This window comes from Diuraphis noxia, unplaced genomic scaffold, assembly GCF_037042655.1.
Source record: "Diuraphis noxia isolate RWA-SAM2 unplaced genomic scaffold, SU_Dnox_SAM2 contig0004, whole genome shotgun sequence".
Classification (NCBI taxonomy): Eukaryota; Metazoa; Arthropoda; class Insecta; order Hemiptera; family Aphididae; genus Diuraphis; species Diuraphis noxia.
In genome coordinates this window covers 14,809,421-14,829,568 of record NW_028301714.1, presented here as the reverse complement: position 1 = coordinate 14,829,568, position 20,148 = coordinate 14,809,421, and the positions used below count along the sequence as shown (strand labels likewise).

General features: G+C 28.8%; 2 protein-coding genes across 4 annotated transcripts in view; one reads left to right on the top strand and one right to left on the bottom strand.

Annotated features, from left to right (window-relative positions):
- The first annotated feature begins 218 nt into the window (after nt 1-218).
- On the top strand, nt 219-16,642 carry LOC149055752 (gustatory and odorant receptor 24-like). Its single transcript, XM_089227830.1, has 7 exons — nt 219-374; nt 3,469-3,725; nt 9,977-10,249; nt 13,133-13,435; nt 15,203-15,277; nt 16,329-16,418; nt 16,508-16,642. The coding sequence occupies exons 1-7, from the start codon at nt 257-259 to the stop codon at nt 16,610-16,612; spliced, it is 1,221 nt and encodes a 406-aa protein (XP_089083956.1). The 5' UTR covers nt 219-256; the 3' UTR covers nt 16,613-16,642.
- poe (E3 ubiquitin-protein ligase-like protein poe) overlaps nt 16,627-20,148 on the bottom strand; it is a 35,141-nt gene continuing 31,619 nt past the window's right edge. For all 3 annotated transcript variants that reach the window (XM_015509508.2, XM_015509510.2, XM_015509509.2), the window contains 5 exons: nt 19,425-19,900; nt 18,564-18,884; nt 18,167-18,497; nt 17,943-18,102; nt 16,627-16,879 (listed from right to left, as the gene is read on the bottom strand). In XM_015509508.2, coding sequence (XP_015364994.2) covers nt 16,815-16,879; nt 17,943-18,102; nt 18,167-18,497; nt 18,564-18,884; nt 19,425-19,900 — 1,353 coding nt within the window. In that variant the 3' untranslated portion in view covers nt 16,627-16,814. The remainder of the gene's footprint in view (nt 16,880-17,942; nt 18,103-18,166; nt 18,498-18,563; nt 18,885-19,424; nt 19,901-20,148) is intronic.

Sequence of the window (20,148 nt, the reverse complement as noted above, 5' to 3'; positions counted from 1 at the left end):
TCGCGTTGTACTTTTTAATATTAATGTGTACTATACGATCCAAAAACACAACATATTATCCGTCGAGTGGATAATTACAAAAAAATAATGTTTAAAATGTTTGATTTTCGGTGGAAAATAAAATACAAGTGACTTCGTGACTGCATGACAGCACGCTTATATTATTACTGTATTATAAAATACGTACTTCACAGAAACAAATCGTATCAACGGGTCTAGTGTCGTCCTGCACGGTTTAATAATTTTTAATATAAATATGCCGACGGTTTACGACGAGTCAGCGGTTTCGCGTTCGTTTTTCGATCATCTGTGCGGTCCGTTCTTCTCAGCTTTTCGCGTTTTGGGCATCTGTTCGTATGCGAGAAGTCGAGATGGTACTATATCTAAATCACAGTATAATAATATCATATAATTTCATTTTATTTTTTTAACATGTCGTGGTTCCATTCATAGGCGTGCGCACAGGGGGGCTGGGTGGGCCACGCCCCCCCTACGGCCTCTGGCTTTTTCTTTAATAAATGCATAGATATGTATATTATACTAGACAGAGAACATTTTTAGATTTTACAAAAAAAAAGTAAAGCCAGTTTTAATCTAATAATAGTATAAATAAAATATAAATGTGATTAAGTTATTATTCTATTAATTAATCAATTATCATCACACAAGAATCTTTAGTTCGGACCTTTTTAAGGGCCCCCCTGCGGTCAAAGTCTGCGCACGCCTATGGTTCCATTTATACGTTTATGTGCCACAAAATAAGACTCTGAACGTGATGGAGTTTATGGTTCAGTTATGTTTTAGTAAAGTATTAAATTCAGAATGCATTTAATATAATTAAATTAATCATATTATAGATATACATTGATATAAATGTATAAATAGTTGCTGTGCTTTCCAAATTTACATCACGCAAGAGTTCATCTATAAATTAACATAAAAGTTTGCATAATATGCTGCTAACATATTATTTTGTATTTTGATTATAATATCATCATAATCTATAGCACAATCATTTGTAAATGTCATAAATTAAGTTAAATATATTGTAGCTATTACGTTTTCATACAAAACTGCGTACAGAAAAGCCGGGAATTTCAGCTAGTGTATATAATATACGCATATTATATTTGGTATATAAAATAATAATTATTGGTGAATAATTATTATTGTTGACACTGCTTACTATTATTGTCCCAGAGAACGTTTGTAAATACGTACCCCTCTGCCATCTCCATTATAATAATATTGTGTAGTGGCAGCATTTGGTGTTATTATTATTATTATTATTAATCATTATTATCATCGTCATCATCGTTGCTATTATTATTATCATCATTATTGTATACAATATTATTATTATTATTATTACACAACCGTGTACTTTTCTTTGTGCATTTACCATTTTGCTGTGGAGACCGATATTTAATAGCGGCTTTCGAAACTGTGACGTGCCACGCAAAGCGTTTCTAAGAGTTATGTCTTTTTTTAATGCCTTAATTTCACTTTTTACATCTAAATTGTATTTTCCTGGTAAAAATAAAATGATCCAAGAGGATAACAAATGTAAAATTGTAATTATAAAATAAAAAACCACTGCGAACTGTGCCGTATACAATTTCACGTTCACATCAGCCGTTACCCCATCCTGCCTGCTATATAACATCCGCAGGTCAACATTTTACTACGGAAATATGATACCTTCCCAAAATATTAAACTAATTATTTTTATACCATTTTACATAATAACAACTAAACTACAACGCATATTATGTGCGCTCCCCCACACAATTCATTTGATCACATATTACATCAATTATTGTTCATGTACCAATTTTTTGGAAAACGCTTACCGCAGCTTTCCAAAAATTAACACCAAAGCGCTAATATGCGTTTTAAATCTGATGTTGAGACAGTTGTAGTACTTCGTATTTTTATTTTTACTTTTAAATTTTTTATTTTGCTATGGTCCAACACTCGTACATCCAACACTACATATAGAAAGTTGGCCCTCCATGATATGATATGATCTGCACTAAACTTGTGCCAATATTATGTAACTAATTTGCCGCTTTGTTGCAATCATAAAAAAAAGAAGCGCAACCTTTTATTTTCATCGTAATTTCTACACCAAAATTGATAGTGCCAAATTCACACACAACCCCACAACATAGTCGTATCAACCTCAAACTTTTTTCTTAATTTATGATGCAACTTTTTGCAACCTTCTTGAAATAATTTGAAGATCAAAATTTGAACTACAACAACTAAACAATCATCAAGTGAAATTGTATAGTATAGAAGAGAATAATATGATATAAATTATAATAAACAAATAATAACAATCAAATAATTTTTACATGGTGCAATGACACAATAATGTTATCATTTGTACAAATTACGATCACAATTCAGTCCCCGAGACACGACCTAAGTAAAAAATCGTTAAAACCTGCAGTTAATTAGAAATCATAAAAATTTATAATTTCCAATCAGAACGTCAAAATAAAAAACAAAGTCTAACCTACTTCCAAACCAGTGTATAATACATTTGTCAAAACATATTACGCTAACAATCGATTACGTTACCGCTTATGACGGAAAACCAGGAAAATTGTTGGAACACGTATTTCATCAAATGTATCCTTGGTTCTAGACATGGCTTAAAAATTACATTCTTTATTGTTTATAATATTTTAAATCTTATCGCCTGCCTATTAAACAGCGTATATAGTATACACAAACTGATATTATAATACTCAACTATCCTGCCATACAATTACAAAGTGGAGCCCAGGCAGGTTAGCAAGTAATGCAACTGCATGTGTTTTCGACGGGGGGGAGGTGTATATTACTACAGGTTTCATAGGGAATCTTATAAATTTATAACATAAACTATAGTCTATAATAATTAATTTCCTCGAACTACACAGTTATTAATAAGTGAAAATATTTAGAAAAAATTGGATAGGTGTGGGTGACTCACTTTTTGAAACTCCGTGTGCTCTTAAAATACCTCTGTGCGTCACTGGAGTTACAATTATAGGTATCACTGTATATATGATACTTAAATCTGTATGAATACATTATACAGTCGAGTGGTGACAACTCGAATTTGAAGGAGGATGTGCTTCGAATTCTAGATACCAGCTAACTTGAATTTACATAAATGAGTTCTTGAGGAATAAAAAAAAATTCGAATTGTCATGGTTTTTGAGTTATCGCGATTCAACTGTATAATATTAAAATACAGGTATATACCACCATAATTTATAGAATAAAGAAGAAAATACAATCAACTGTTACGACCGGATGACCTATATAATACGAGTATATACAACTTGAATAGATCATCTGGTAACAATAGTAATTAAAAACGGTTTACAAATGTTTTGGCACCGACAGCTGAAGTTAAACCACAGAAACGATGACGAGTCCCAGAACATAACATCCACTTTATTCCCACAGGCGTTTTCCGGAAGAGAATCGTGTCCACGTCCTCGGTGTATACTCTTGTTTCGGGCGCATTGTTCGGGTACGCCACCGTCGTGACGATCCAGACGGTGTCCCAACGACCGCCTCTCGTCGACGTGAACAACTTTAATCGCATACTTTTGGACATTGGCTATGCCACGTTGGTTGCACCATCCATCATCGTGCCTGTTATCATGTGGTTTGAGACGACCAAGCTCCAGGCGTATCTACACGAGTGGCGACTGTTCCAAGTAAGCTGTGTGGATGAAATATCACGTCATATATTTGTTATTGTTGTTGGTGTTGTTCCTCGTACACGTGATCAGTCATCAAAACATTTCAATAATATATACCTAATATTATATTCAGAAGCTCTGCGTGAAATTGGATGACCAACACTCGTCGAACTAAAATAATACATAGTATGATATATATCATACAAATCTTTTTTATGCGTCAAAACACTTTTAAATATACACTTGATATGCTCTTATTTTTTTAATAATATGCAAATTTATTTGTAAAAATAACTTTACCACATCCATTTATAAGGAAATTAAAGTAAAGCGTTTAAAATGTTATTACAAATTATCGGTTCTAGTCGATTTGTATAAGCATAAAAAATTAATTACACTGCTAAACCATGATTACAATACAAGATATAAACAAAATTTTAATTTACTTCTACCAAACCTTAACAAAGAATTTGGTCAACATAATACTATATTGTATAGTGTTGTTTACGAGTTTGAAATCATGCCTTTCACTAAATATTAATATAAACGATTGTAATAAGGTATTATTATTTCAAAATTATGTAAAACATTTAGATCTAACTAGTCTGCAATTTTCATAGTTTATAATAGTAATTGCTTTTATTTTTTCTTATCTTAAATTGTTTGTTTTGTTTTTAAATTGATTATTATTCAATATAATATTTTATCCATTATGTATTCTCTTTAAATAATAAGAACCATGCCTTAGCACAAGCTTCGATTATAGGGGGTGTTGTAATATTTAACTCATATTTTTTGTAAAAAAAATGTATATATTCTATTGTTGAAATAAATAATTATTGTTATTGTTACTTGAAATTTCTAGAGTAAACTTTATATTCTAATTTTAATAGTTAATGTCGTTAATGTTTGATTGAGTCGGGTACATAATAAATCTGATTTGATTAATTTGGAATTTATTTTATAGGTACCTTCCTTCATTTTTTTTTTTTTGAAAAAATAACAATATAATTTATATAGAATAAAATATCCTAGACTGTCAAATCGTCTCATCTCAGAATCGTTTTTCGTATATAATGATATATCATTGAAATCAAATTTAATTCCATCCATTACAATTACAGTAACCCACTTGTAACCTAGCTACTGTACAGCAGAGCGACATCCACGACTTACCCACTTTTTTTAGTTTTTTTTTCCTATAAATATCAATAAAATTATATTTCTATAGCCAAAAAGTGTGAATATTTTATACAAAGATCCTGATATAAAAACTAAAGAGTGAAACAGAAAGACCTGACAAGAATAAAAAGTATGCTAATTAAACGTATTATGACCAAAATTTTTTGTATTATAAGATAGGTAAAAAATTTAAGAATTATACTCATGTCAACAAGTTCTTAAAAATCGTATTTTCAAAAAAGTTATTACGTTTCAAAATAACTTAATCAAAAAAATATTGAATTTTAAAAAATTCTAAAAAATAAACTACTTTACTAAGATAAATCTTTTTACCATCAAAATTGTTCTTATAATCAAATTTACAGATAGGCTATTTTGAATTTATTTAAAAATTTTTATTAAATTACATTACTAAAAAATAAAAAATATCAATTTGAATAAGTTATTCCAAAAGTTATTTCTATCTGTTACACTCTGTATCATTGTTACAATATCTGTTGAAAAATATTTAAAATACATAGGAATTATTTTTTTTATGAGCATTTTAAGTTCAAATTTTAACAAAATTTATCAAAATCTCGAAAATTTTGAACATATAAAATAGTTTTTATAACTAAACATTGAAAATGTAAAACAAAGATTCTCATAAGTAGTTCAAACTGCGACCAAAAAACCTAAAAATATAATATAAATACAGTTATTTTTTACAGATATTTTTAATTCAAATTTGGACGAAATTACATATTAAAACCAATAAAATATATAATTAGATACCTACTAAAATATTAAAATTAATTACTTTAATCACAATAATATCATAAAATATAATATACCAAATAATATTATAGATCGTTTTTCGTATAAAATTATATTATACTATTGAATTCAAATTTAATATCATCCATTACAGTGACCCACTTAAAACCACTGTACAATTGAGCGACATCCACTAGCCCACCTATTAAAATTTAAAGTTGATAAATTTTGTTAAAATCTGAACTTTAAATATTAAATGCTTATAAAAAAATTGTGCCTATAAATTTTTAATATTTTTCAACTACTATTCTATCAATATATTTGGATTCTTGTATTAAATTTTCAAACATTTTTACCCAGCATAATATAAAATTGTATTGATTTTCATTAAAAAAAACTCAAAACTTTGGAAACTGAAAATGTCCTTAAACAGTTCAAAATAAATCATAATACTTTTAAAATTATGTCGTGTATTATTTACCTATAGATGTAAGTGTGTAAGTGTGAACTGAATTTGAAAAATCCATGATTTTCACATAGACAGCTGTATGTGGCAAGCTCAAGTGTTGGAAAATGTTCTGATTTATTTTTGTACGTCCAGAAGGAAGAACAAAAAATATTGTGTATCCAGATGTACTTCAATACTGTGCGTTGAATGCATTTATATTGCGAGAAAATTTGGTACAAAGATATAGTAGACATATGGGCAGAAGATATATAGGCTAAGTTAAAAGTGATACGCCCAAATATCATTCAATTGCATAATTGAATTGTCAAACTTTTTTCGATAAAACAAATTTTATTAGATTACATAATGATAAACTACATTGAGTATCGTGGTAAGATTATTACTTGGTAATTTGTATATTTTAACCGTTATCTATCTAATATATTAAAATATATACTTCTAGCACATTCATAGGATACGAATTTAACTCACAGTTTGAGACATATAAAATGTAGGATTTTTAACGGGCTACGAAGTGCACGGGTTCAGCTAGTATAATATAAATATTGAATAAAGCACTATAGATAATTTTTACTTTCGGCAAAAAAATTACATTTTTTTCAACAATAATATTATATTTCACGTTTAGATTGCTTGGAATATTTACCATTATGTTTTTATTTCTAAGTTTCCATAATAGCGCATTTTGTATGTATAATCTTATAAATTATTGAACATAATGGAATTTGCCGCTATAGTGACATTTGGGCTTTTTAACTGAAGTCACTGCAAACGTAAAATATCACCATCGACTACTAAATGGAAAGTATATACTAAACCACTAGACATTCTATAAATTGCGTCATATAAATCTCATTTTTACAAAAATCTCTGTATAATAATATCACTTTAATGATGAACGAATACGATTTTTATGTAAATAATGTTTATTATTATTACTGACTACGTTAAGATATGTATAAACTATAGCATTATATAGTATATATTATCTACAATAATATTAACCATCGTTGTGGAATTAATATTTTTTTTTAAACAGCTCAAAATATTTATTTTAATTTTTACTAACTACAAATGAATTTAATTACATTACAACATTTTTAGAAATAAATTCTACATGTTCAAGAGTTAATATGAACAAAATGATTTGTGTCATTGTTTTTAATATACCTACACACATATTATTTTTTTGGTGGAGTAGATTTTTTTATTTATTTAAATGTACTGATGAACCAAAAACATTAAATTAAATTTTCCTATTATAAATACACATACGGATAATTTACTTTACAAACGAATATATACCTCCTTCAAACATAGATATTTCGCTACACGTTGCAAAAGTAAATAATAAATATTATAATACATTCATACGTCACTATATTACTATTAATGTATCATTATGTTAATTAATATTATTAAAGTACCTACTCCAAATGTATAACATTTTTATTCATATACTCGTAATATGAACCCAGCTCATTCGTTATCAAGCATATTTATGCTTATTGGACGAGCTTGCAAACCTGTTATTAATTTTTCGCTTTAAACTTTTATTTTATTTGTTTCGTTTGCTAAATAAATAAATTATTATTATTAATATTATTATACAATAACAATAAATATCCATTTTTACCAAGTAGAAACGTTTGGTTGATATAAACAACTATATACAGAGTGATTTTTTTTCATGAACCACTCATTATTTCAAAAAGTATCAATTTTTTTGAAAATATTTTTTTACAAAGTTTCATGTTGTTAAAAAAACAACGTTTTTATTAAAAAATTATGTTTTTTAAATATTTTTTATCCTTATATTTTTTAAGTTTTTACTTTTTTGAATGACAACCTAGAGTTTTAATTTCATATCCCAAAGCAGAATATTTTTCTAAGTATTTTGATACGTAAAAATTGAATTTTGGACGAGTAGTTTATGAGTTATAAGTATTTAAAGTTTAGAGAAGTGGTGTAGTGGAAAAACATTTTGCGGGGTAACCCCGTACCACTCCACTCTACTTATCTAAACTTTAAATACTTATAGCTCATAAACTACTCGTCTAAAATTCGTTTTTAACGTATCAAAATACTTAGAAAAATATTCTGCTTTGGAATATGGAATTAAAACTCTAGGTTGTCATTCAAAAAAGTAAAAACTTAAAAAATTATGAGGATAAAAAATATTAAAAAACATAATTTTTTAATAAAAACGTTGTTTTTTTAACATGAAACTTTGTAAAAAAATATTTTCAAAAACATTGATACTTTTTGAAATAATTAGTGGTTCATGATAAAAAAAATCACCCTGTATAATAATTACATCAACAGGACTTAATTTAGGGATAAATGAATCAGCCTTACGCTTTGTGAGCTTGTGGCATAATTATAATAACATTTCAGGATGTCAAAACGTACAATTTATTTCGATAGTTGATACTCACGTAGTTACGTCTAGCTATAGTAGTCATCACTACGGAATGGTCAGAATTATATTATTATCAAATTAATCGAATAATCAATGCATGGTACCTGTGTACAGTAGTACAGTACGTAGATACTAGGTAGGTACTGGGTTTAAACGAAGATTTCAAACCATTGTGCGTGCAGTCATCCTCGCCAGACATTCGTGTGAATTTATAATTAATGTATTATCAGACATTTTTCATGAGATCGTTCCATTAAACCAGTTGATCGTTGTTGGATAGCTATTGATTCCGTAATCTGTTGGCGAATATGTATTTTTTTAATCGGAATTTTTCGTTTATTAAGTTTATTTACTTATCGCCAGTGTTGTGATAACCCGTCGGAAAATATGATCCAACAATTTAGAACTTGAACCGAGGCCGTAAATGTATGGATAAGCTTTGGCCAACAAGTGGGATAGACCACCGGCCATATGTTACCTTACTTTAATTTTTGATCCTACTCTCAGCGATGCGTGGTTAGGCTTGCAATAGTTATCTCAGCGAGTAGCTGCAGGTGGCTCACGACAATCATTGGTAACCCAACGCTGCTCGATATGACTTTATGACATAATATATAATACATAATATGTGGGTAAAATTAGCTCTTATATCAATAATTGAAAATTAGGGTTAAGAATCAGCAATAATTTGTGATTGACTTGCAATACATATATCAGTTAATTTTCAATTCGATCATACAAGTAAGCAATAAGTAAAATTCTCCAAAACAAAATTTAAAAATAATAAATATTATTATTATACAACTACCTATGGATTTATAAATATATTTGATACAAGCAATAAACTATGTTTATAACTTTAAAGACTATGGTTTTTTATTTAAATATTTAAATTTTAACTATACAATTTGTAATATTAGCATAATATTATACTGAGATTAACCAATTTATATTTTATCTTCAATAATGTATTTAACAAAATCTGATTTTTAAAATTTTTAAACATAGGTTTCATAATATAATCTATCAATAATCATAATATTTGTAAAAATAGTACAAGCATAATAAATACTAGATCCAATGCTATATTTTGTAGTTTTGTAATACTAATTTTAAGGATTATCATCCTCAATAAGTATAATTTGAACTTGGAACATCAAAATTTCCAAAATAAATTATTCACTAAATAATTTACAGTAAATAGAGAGGGAAATCACAATCTTATATCGCGACAGGACACTCCTTAGTCATTAAATAGTAAAAATAATTTCGATGATTTCAAAAAAATCTATTATTAAAGGAAAACCCATTTCGAGCATGCTTGATGAAACCATGAAACGCTCAGAATATAAATAAACCTGCACTGTCATCTCATTTGATTATTTGACTAACAATTATTGCTGATATTAGCATATTAATTATTTCTCTTCGTTTTAGGAAAATTACAACAAAGTAGTCGCTAATTCGAATGGTACTGATATGGTCGCAATCGTCAAGAAACGGGTGAACAGGATTTATCGATCCATACTCGTGTTCTTGTTGATCACAGGAGTTGCAATCCCGTATTTGTCATCAGCCATGAGCGACGTATTAATTCTAGTTTGCGTGATGAAGAGCATTTCGATAATGGTCTTCATCACGGGATTTTGGTTCGTGAGTACAATTGTGATCGAGGCAACAATCGACAGCTACAAGAAAAAATTACAAACGGTAAAATAAAAAAATTATAGAGTAAAATATAATATAGACAGTACAAATTACAGGCGACATGCCTTATATAACATTGACAATTGTGGGGGGCTACAGTGATTTATCGTTTCGAATATTATTATTATGAATTTTTAAAACGCGTGTTATCTAGTATATAATACATGGAGGTGATTTACATAATATCGTGGTCCCTAAATGGCAAAATATATTATAATATAACATATATATATATATATATATACTATAGAAATATTTTTAATTTATCATTATTAATGATATTTTTTTTTTAGTTACTATTGGAACCTGTCTATTTGACATTTTTTAAAATTATTGTTGAAACAAGATATCATTCATATATTTGTATGCATAATATTATGTTTGAGTACAGATTCATATTTTACGATTTTTGGTGGCTGCAGAATGCTGAAATGTATATAATAATATTATGTACTGTTTAGTTATGATATATTATAACATTTATAACTGATATCATACCTACGTCCTACCTATTTATATTTTCGCTATGGCCAAATTTAACTTTTCATGTGTGGGCCAGGGGTATATATAATCTACCTACATTATGGGTTTTAGTTAATGTGCAAAATGTTTCGTGAAAAAAATAAAATAAAATTCAAACGAATAAACAGAAAAAAACTAAAAGGAAAAGTGCAGCAGGGTGGGTGGGTATGTTTGAACCCGGAAAGCCACACACGACGTCCGAAATACGAGCCATATATAGCTGCTATATGTCAGGTCGACTACCGTAGGTAGGTACACCTATTATACATATATTATAACGATGGTATATATATATAATATATAGGTCATTCGCTCCATCTATTTATTTCGCCCTGGGACCCGTCTCGTCGTCTCTATACATATATATATACAATGACCTATAATACGGCTTCGACTAACACAATGCAATGGAATATACGCGTACAAAGGAATAGACTACAGACCATAATTGAGGATAGGTACCTACACATATGACTCCTATATACATCGTTTTTACAGATACATGTGTATAGAGTGTTACTCGGTGCGGCTCTGCATACAATATATTAAGAATAGACACTGTGTGGAATAACCATAATAAGCCTATATACGTATATTTTCTACTACTTATACAGTGTCTGACGATTGTAAATTAGGTATAACGATAAACAGAATCATTTCACTTGAATGTACAAAAAAAAATGTCAACTAGTCGGCCGTAGATTGGAATGGGCGCTTTTAAAGTGCTAAGGAAGAATGAGATAACAATAGGTGCAAAAATACTCTTTTTGGGAAAATCTTCAAAATTATTTACCCTATTATCTATTTCAATCGCAAAATAATTCGTTAATTTGTAAATGACAACATACATACTATACAATTTAATTTTTTTTTCAATAAAATTTATATGATAAACTTTTTTTACTCGACGATGTCTTTTGGCTTGCAGCAATATTTTAAGTATCCTGTTGAAATGGTCCGGTGTGGGGATTCGTAATGTGGAGATATATCATTTTTGTTGAGCGTAAAAAATGATTACTAAAAATATAATGAAATATAACAAAATAAAAGCGCCCGATGATAAGGTCACGTTAAATTATATAATAATAACTACCTATCGGCTATCAACTGACAATAACTGTTATTAGTTATTACTATCAAAATGTATTTTATAAATAGGTATCTATAAAAGTGAAAAGGCAATCGTAGTTATTTTTATTTAATTTTATATCACTGTAAGTATAGAGTATGTCAGTTTTTGAAATAACACGTTAAAATCAGTTGAAAAAATAGAACTCTTCGAATTTGGTACAAATAATAATACGTGTACCTACCATGTATGTAACACATATATGTTGTATCTATTTAAAAAAAAACTAATTTAAGTTGTATTACTTGTATTGCGCATACGCCGTACGCCGAAAAAAATTTTTTTTTTAATTGACCCCGAATGTGTATCTTCTATTTTCTCAAAAATTTCCATCTCAATTTTAAGTTATAGGGCTGAAATATTCCATATTAATATTTAAATTATACTCTGTGTAATTATAATTATAATAATATTATATTGTTATGTTTTCAATTGATGATGCGCATCCGATTCGCGAATTATAACCGTTTGAGTCCTTGCAATTAAATACGTTTTAATCTTATGTAGGTTATTCATATACAAGCGTAGATATATCTGAATAATAAATAATATTATGCAGTCTTTGTGGTACTGAAATAAAAAAGAGTTTTATTCGACGTGGTGCTGCACAAATTGAAATAATTACACACTAATTATACGCATAGACGTGCGCAGACTTTAGTTAGAAATTTTACTCTAAAATATGCAACCAACAAAATGCGATACCCTAAATTATAAATGCTCCTAAATAATATTACCTAATAAATACGTATACTAATATTGTCTTAAAAATATTTATGATGACTATTTCCATTAACTCTGAGACACTAGCTAATACTATTATATCTTGGAAAATAATAAGTTTTCCAAAAAAAAATGTATGTCGAATATTAAAAAAATTATATTATTTATAAATTTATAATATATATATAATAACTATACACACATAAAAATCTTTAGTTGTTCGACTCCAAATTTAATTAATTGTCCAATACATTTGAACGTCGGTTTTGAACTGGGACTCAATAAGTGTTGATTTTACTACTATACCTAAAATAACTAAAAATGATACGGTTTCCTTACATATCCCTGCTTTTTACATTTACCCACTTAGGTATAGAAAATATTTGTGATTTCTGGGGACGTTTGAACCCCTCCCCCACCAGGTGTGTGTACGCGTTTGAAAATTGTATGTTCTTATATTGTACAATATATTATATTTGTCATTAATAATTTAACATCAATGTGTATTGTAGGACTTGGACGGGCACGTCGCTTTCAGGTTCGATGCTCAGTCGATCGAAGACTACCGTCTGCTCTGGCTGCAGATGAGTCGCCTGGTGCACGGGGTCGGCGATTACATGTCGGCCACTGTGACGTTTTGCATACTTCACACGCCCGTCGCCATCATCTTGAGCGTGTACGCGCTGGCCGTGTGGGGCGCAACGCTCGTCAAACTGCGCCGGTACGAGGCGCTAACGTCCGCGGCGGTCGCGCTCGTCTGCAACGCCACGTCGCTGTACGTGTACTGTGATTGCGGTTACAGTCAGACGAAAAAAGTCGGTTGTCGTTATTTTATAATAATATTAAATCACACACCTAATGATAATAGTGTTTTCCATAGGCATTATACCATAGAATACTATATAGTATTCTATGATTATACCAATGTGTCACGCCACAGGTGTTCTTTAATAAATAAAAATAAAGATTATAAATTTGAATGATAATATAGTTATGAATGGATTGAACAACCCCTAACTGGACTTACTTGTGATCCCAAACTTAAGCAAATGTTGATTGAAACTCCTTTTGAAATATGGTTTGGGGGTTACGTACCTACCTACAGAAATTACGTAAAACAACAGCAGCTAAGGCTTTTTTTCTTCCGTGGCCGACTATTGGTTGACACGGATTGTAAAATAACAGGCGGTTTCGTGAATCAAAAAGGTTGAAGACCACTGCCTTTTACAAATACATGGTAGGTAGGTATAAGGTCTATGATAATTTCATAATGCTCGCGCGCGAATAATTATAAATAAAAAGGTAAAATCTAATAGTCCTATAATAGCAAGTTAGATAGACCTATATGCACAATATTTAACCTTTTCTGTGTTAAAATTGCTTTATTATTGAAAAGTTAAAGTGCAGAGCGGTCGCACAAAATGTGGCCACGCCCATGTTAAGTACATTTCCATTTTTTTATGAATACCTTTTATTTAAGAGTTACAAATCAAGATACAGCTAAGCTATTTTAATTGTCTAATTTTACCAAGAATACCGATTTACCCGAAAACGTATTGCCTACATGCTTGCAGCACGAATGATGTTATTAGTCTATAATACGTGTGTGGAACCCAAACTAGAATTTTATCAGTCGTTGGAAACCTGGTAAATAAAATAAAACAATGAGCCAACTTTTATGCATATGGTAATACAATTATGTAGGTACCAACAATATATAACTACATAGGCGTGCGCAGGGCCACAAGGGGATGCTAGGTATGCAAGGCATCCCCCTCCTGTAATCCGTAAAGTAATCATAATCATATAGTTTTTAGTTGTACATTTTTTTTATCAGAATCATAACTCATAACTTATGATTCATAAGCTACTAAGATAGTTCATAAACTCATACCATAATCTTAGTTCATGATTAGAATTTGAATATTTTTCTTTTTTCTTTTGGAAATATACTTAAATATACAAATGTTATTACTAATTAGTAACTATTCAAAGATGATTTTAAGTGACAAGCTTCATAACCTTTACATGAGCAACAAACGAACTCTCCCACCAAAATTTGATTTAAAAAAAAAATAACTTCTAAAACGAAAAAATAACACAAAACAACTATAAAAGAGGGGTATGGTTAAACTTAAAAACTACTCGTGAGAGCAGCGGAAATGTACCCTCTTAGTACCTACTTATGCTAATATTAATATTGTCAAAATTGTATTTTCAAACACCTATACTAATTTTTGACGTAACGCTAACAGAACAGAAAAAAATTATTGTAATAAACCTGTTTAGAAAAAACATACATCTACATTAGTACATTACCAATGTTACATACACTTATATTAATAAATGATACATAATATTTCTAGAAATAATAAAAATTTGTTCTTTCATATTTTGGTAAATAAAATGCATATTTTACAATTTGTTATTGCATATAAATCCTGGTCTTAGATATTATTACCTTTCAATACCAACATTAAATAATATATTATATTCACAGCTGTAGGTATTAAAACCATTTCAAAATATTTTTTTACATTTTAATACACATATTTTTTTTCTTATACCATTCCTGTTCGCAGTGCGTCGAAAGCATGATATTACTTATATTGAAAATGAAGTTGTCAGCGAGATGGAAGAATTCTAATTACATTCAGGTATAAGTGCAGTTTATAATACCTATACGCCTTGCCCCCGACACCGTATATTTATTATATATTTCACATATTATTATCATTTATCCCTCGATTCCCGATATCCGATAAAAGTCTATAAAGTGGATCTATTATATCGAAATAAGCAAATTTTTAATATCAACATAAATATTTTCCACCAAATTCACAAATGGCTACAATTTCATATAAATCAATAATTGCCTGTTTTGTATGATATTAAAATATAAATATAATATCATCTAATATTAGATTTTGATTTTATTGATCGATGATGACCTGCACTATCGAATATCGATGCTAATAGGCGATGGTTAACTTAATAATAGGTATCTATTAAAGTCGTGTATAAATTAAAAATATTAGGTATTAAAATAATAAACGCATTCCGCCAGATTGTAACTAACTCGTTTTTTGTAACATTCGTTAAAAATGAATCTAAATGGGGGGGGGAGAGGAATGTAAAACTAAGTATCAACCTATATTTCTTAACTTTTGAAAGTATACGCTATTCATACAGCTCAGTGGTGGTTATACGTGATGTTCAGAGAGGGGGGGGGGGGTGAAAATAAAACCAACCCTCCCACCCCAGAGCCTTTTTAAATATAGTTTACAGCCATACAAGGTGTAAGAGAAAGACCTGACCAAAAAAATTTTGCTAATTAAACGTATAATAAAAATATATTACAGTTAGGGTGATTCTCCAAACATACACATACCCCATTTTACTTTAAATAATGAACTTATTCAAGTTCGACTGTATAACTGTATTATAAATACATAAATTATATCAAGAAAACAAATTTAATAATAATTACGCATAGAAAATTGAGGTCAATACTAGTCTTAGGTTTGAACAAAATGTCATTATCCATATTATTTTCATTTTCTGTGCCATAGCTTTGTTAACAAATACTCGTAGTACACAGCTAGTTTGAATACATTTGGAATTACCTACCAGTTAATTGCTTTTCTGGATGATAGAAAGTTTATGGATTGCATCAATGTTAATAATTTTCATATTTTGTCAAAACAGATAACGCTGTTCTTGAATGCCATGAATCAATATCAACCTAATGTGAATGTGATCGGTTTTTACGAAATCAACCGAAGATTGCTTGGCTCGGTGAGTGGAGGATACATGGAGGAGGAATTTATTAAAGGTCACCAACCCATATTTCATATGCATCATATTATATAGATATTGTTCTTTAGATTTTATCGTTGCTTTTGACATACTTAATAGTTCTTGTACAACTGAACTCTTCGTTTACCACATCAAGTAATGCAGAACAGGGCTACAACACTACAACAATATAATTGAAAGGTAGCAGTTTAAATAAGAAAAATATTTATTGTTGATTTCATATTTTAATTTTTTTTTAAGAATTTAAATTTCCAATTTCTTATAATTAATGTACTTAAAATATAATCACATGTAAAATAAATATTGTGAATAAATAATTAAAATAATTTTATAATGGTGATTTTTTTTATCAATTTACTATGTATAACACATTTTTCATTGACGGAGGTAAGTGTTTAAGATGTTTTTAATATGATTTGATGGATCCGCTACATTCAAACCTAGAATAAAATAAACACAATCGATTTTTAAACAAAACAATATAGCCAATACCTAACAGTTAATCTGGTTAAGTGTTAACTATCCTAGGCACTTATTACTGATATATAATTGAAACTAAATAAGTTAGCTGATAATATATAATACATATAAATCTGTTAAATGATATTGTTATATACAACTCAATAAAAGGAGTCAACTATGAATAATACTATTTTGTCCAACTAGTTATTTCAAGTAATAAATAAATTTAACACTAAATTGTTTACATTTTTAAACAATGATTCACTATATGAAAAAAGTTTTGATATAAATAAAACATATGTTTAGTCAGACACTATTTAAAAATATTCAGACACTTCTGAGAAAAACTGTTAAAAATTCAATAAAATATCAAAAAATATCAATATCTAAATTTATACAAAATATCTATGTACTATGACGCACATAGACTATGCGCCTATAGAATTCTCCAAAATATTTAAAACGTTTAGTCCAATGCAAATGTCACCAATATAAAATATTGAAAGACTTACATTTCTAGTATTATTAATTTTGAAAATATAACAAATAAAAAACAAAATTTTGTATGTGTGTATCGATGACAATCTTGTACCTAGGCCTATTATCTCAATAATATTATTGTGATCTCATTCTAATATTATGTTTATTATACAACTTGTTGATATATTATAATATGAGTTATATACTTCTTGTTACTATTGTAGTAAGATTTAGATGGCATTAATTTATAAATAAAATTGAATGCAAGAAAAAAACAAATGGTAAAATTGATTAAGTTTTGTTGGTTAAACATAAAAATTAAATAAAAACTTTAAAAAAGCCAAATTTTATTTGCTACTGAAAACATGGTAATGAGATAATCACCTATTCTATTTAAAAAAAAAATATTAGAAATACATTTTTATAGACAAATTATAATTAATACTTTTCTTGTTTTAACTCAGTCTAAAAAAAGTTTGATATAAAAATATAGGTACTTATATCTAGATTTATCCCTCAACTTCATAATATTATAATATATTAGATAATTTATATCTATACCTGCAGCATCACATAGTTCTTCAAATGAAGTACAAGGTAAGAAATCTACACTTAAAGCGTTCATCATCATTTCCGATGATTTGAGCAGTGTCTCATCATTGTGACGAATAAAGTCAGCTAAGCTAACGGACCAACTTTTACTTTCAGGAACCTCAACGGTCTGAAAGTTATATAAATACAGGTGTCATAAATATATATTAATTACAAGAAATGTAGTTCATTACCTTGAAATAACATTCATACATCTTATTGATCAATACAAAGAACATAAGAGCAGATTTATAAGCAGTATAATCATGAGGAACCAAAGGCACAAAATGTACTTTGGGCGCAATAGAAGAATTGGTATGATGAACATGAGCCATCAATATTATTCTATTTAAATGTATTAGACGATTTGTCAACATCCATTTTGAGTAAGGAGTTAACATTATGGCCATTGTGAGATAGTATAATGGACCTTCAGTATCATAAAAACTATCAATCAACTGTTCAGCAGACTTAGGCTCAAGGTATGTGTTTAAATTACGTTCCTCTGCACTGGACCGCCTAGTCCTAAATGTATATGTTATAATCACAATTACAATAAAACATAATTTATTAAACTGAACTGTTACGTACGTGTTAATCACATATAATGCCATGTGCATGAGGTATGGAACTAGATTCATATTCGACTGAGGTCCACCTCCTCCAGTGTCTTCATGGAAACTCTTGGCTTGTGCAAATCTGAATAAAAGTAACTTAAGATCGTGCACTGTTTGCGTGTAACTTATATCTCTTTGACCAGTAGCCTCTTGTAAATATGAATTATGTCTAGCTAAGCAATTAGCGTATGCTGATTCAGCAACTGATGGACCCCACATTGGCAATAAACCATTACACTTTGTGTTTGCATTTTGTAAAGCTGCCGATTCCCATTCATCTCGAACCCTTGCAAGTCTAAAAAAAAAAATACAATTTGAAAATAGAACAGTTCAATTTTCTGCTTAAAATATATACTATTTATTTGTTTTTAATAAATATGTGTAATAATTGTAATACATAATTAAATTGATGTGTTGGAATTATAAAATTATACACAACTATTTAGACCACGAGTTAAGATACATTGAACTAAGAACAAGCAATTTATCTGTAGTCACTGACCACAAATGTATGTATTAAGAAACAAATTCAGGGGATCACAAGGGGTACCGAGAGTTTAAAATATTATCTGTATAAAACACAGACTAAGATACAAAATTCAAAGCCTAATAAAACCACCAGTAGATTTGAAAACATTCAGTGCTCAGTGTGATGAACCTTTGGATGGCAATTCTTTAATTGTGATGTTACCAGTCAATTGTATCTTAACACGATAAAGGTTAAGATTTGTTAATAATACACAAATTTTTATTGTTTTTAGTTAAAAAAATATCAGATACTTCTAATTCTTAAAGATAAGCAATATAAAATAATATAATTTTAAATGTTCCTTACCTAACTGCAGACATATGACAATCAAAATGAACAACATTGAAATGTGTTACAGTACTGTACCCAATGGTTTTACGAGCTTTTACTTCATGTTCTTCAACAACACACCTCTTGGTAAATGTGTAAATACCTAATACTTTGGTTGGTTGGAATTTGTATCCTTCACGGCAAATGACACACACCAATCCAGTCTCTTCTCCTAAATCTTCTACTTGTTGCAATAACGAAGTTTCAGCAGTTACTTGACCTTTTTCATTAGTACGCATTCCTAATTGTCCAAGTTGTTTTTGTCGCATCGCCATTGCTAATCGTTTTTTCTCAGCTTTAGTTTGTTGTCTAACTTGTTCTATTTTTTCTGCCATTTTCGGATTTGTTTTTAATGCTTCTAATAAATTTTCAGCAAGAGATCCAACATGTTCATCAGACGAAACTTGTTCTAAACAATGTACTGTATGAATACATTCATCAGACACAGCAGTCTGAAATTGTTATAAAAACATTTAGTTTAAATAAAATTAAATTGTCGATAATTTTTTTAAATGAAAATTGATCCTCAAAAAAAAAAAATCTTGATTAAATATTTTATTTTTTTCTTATATTTCTCAATAGTTTTTTTTTCTTGAAAACTATTATATGTAATTGAATACAATTTCATCAAAGTATTAACTTAATAATATTTTAACTATTAAACACAAAAATATTTTTGGAGCACACTTTTGGTTTAAAA

What these genes read in the sequence shown, in the direction of transcription:
- LOC149055752 (XM_089227830.1), top strand. Translation starts at nt 257, where the DNA reads ATGCCGACGGTTTACGACGAGTCAGCGGTTTCGCGTTCGTTTTTCGAT. An exon ending in ACAAGAAAAAATTACAAACG is followed by an intron (nt 10,250 to 13,132) that starts GTAAAATAAAAA and finishes TGTGTATTGTAG; the next exon opens with GACTTGGACGGGCACGTCGC. An exon ending in ACCGAAGATTGCTTGGCTCG is followed by an intron (nt 16,419 to 16,507) that starts GTGAGTGGAGGA and finishes ATTGTTCTTTAG; the next exon opens with ATTTTATCGTTGCTTTTGAC.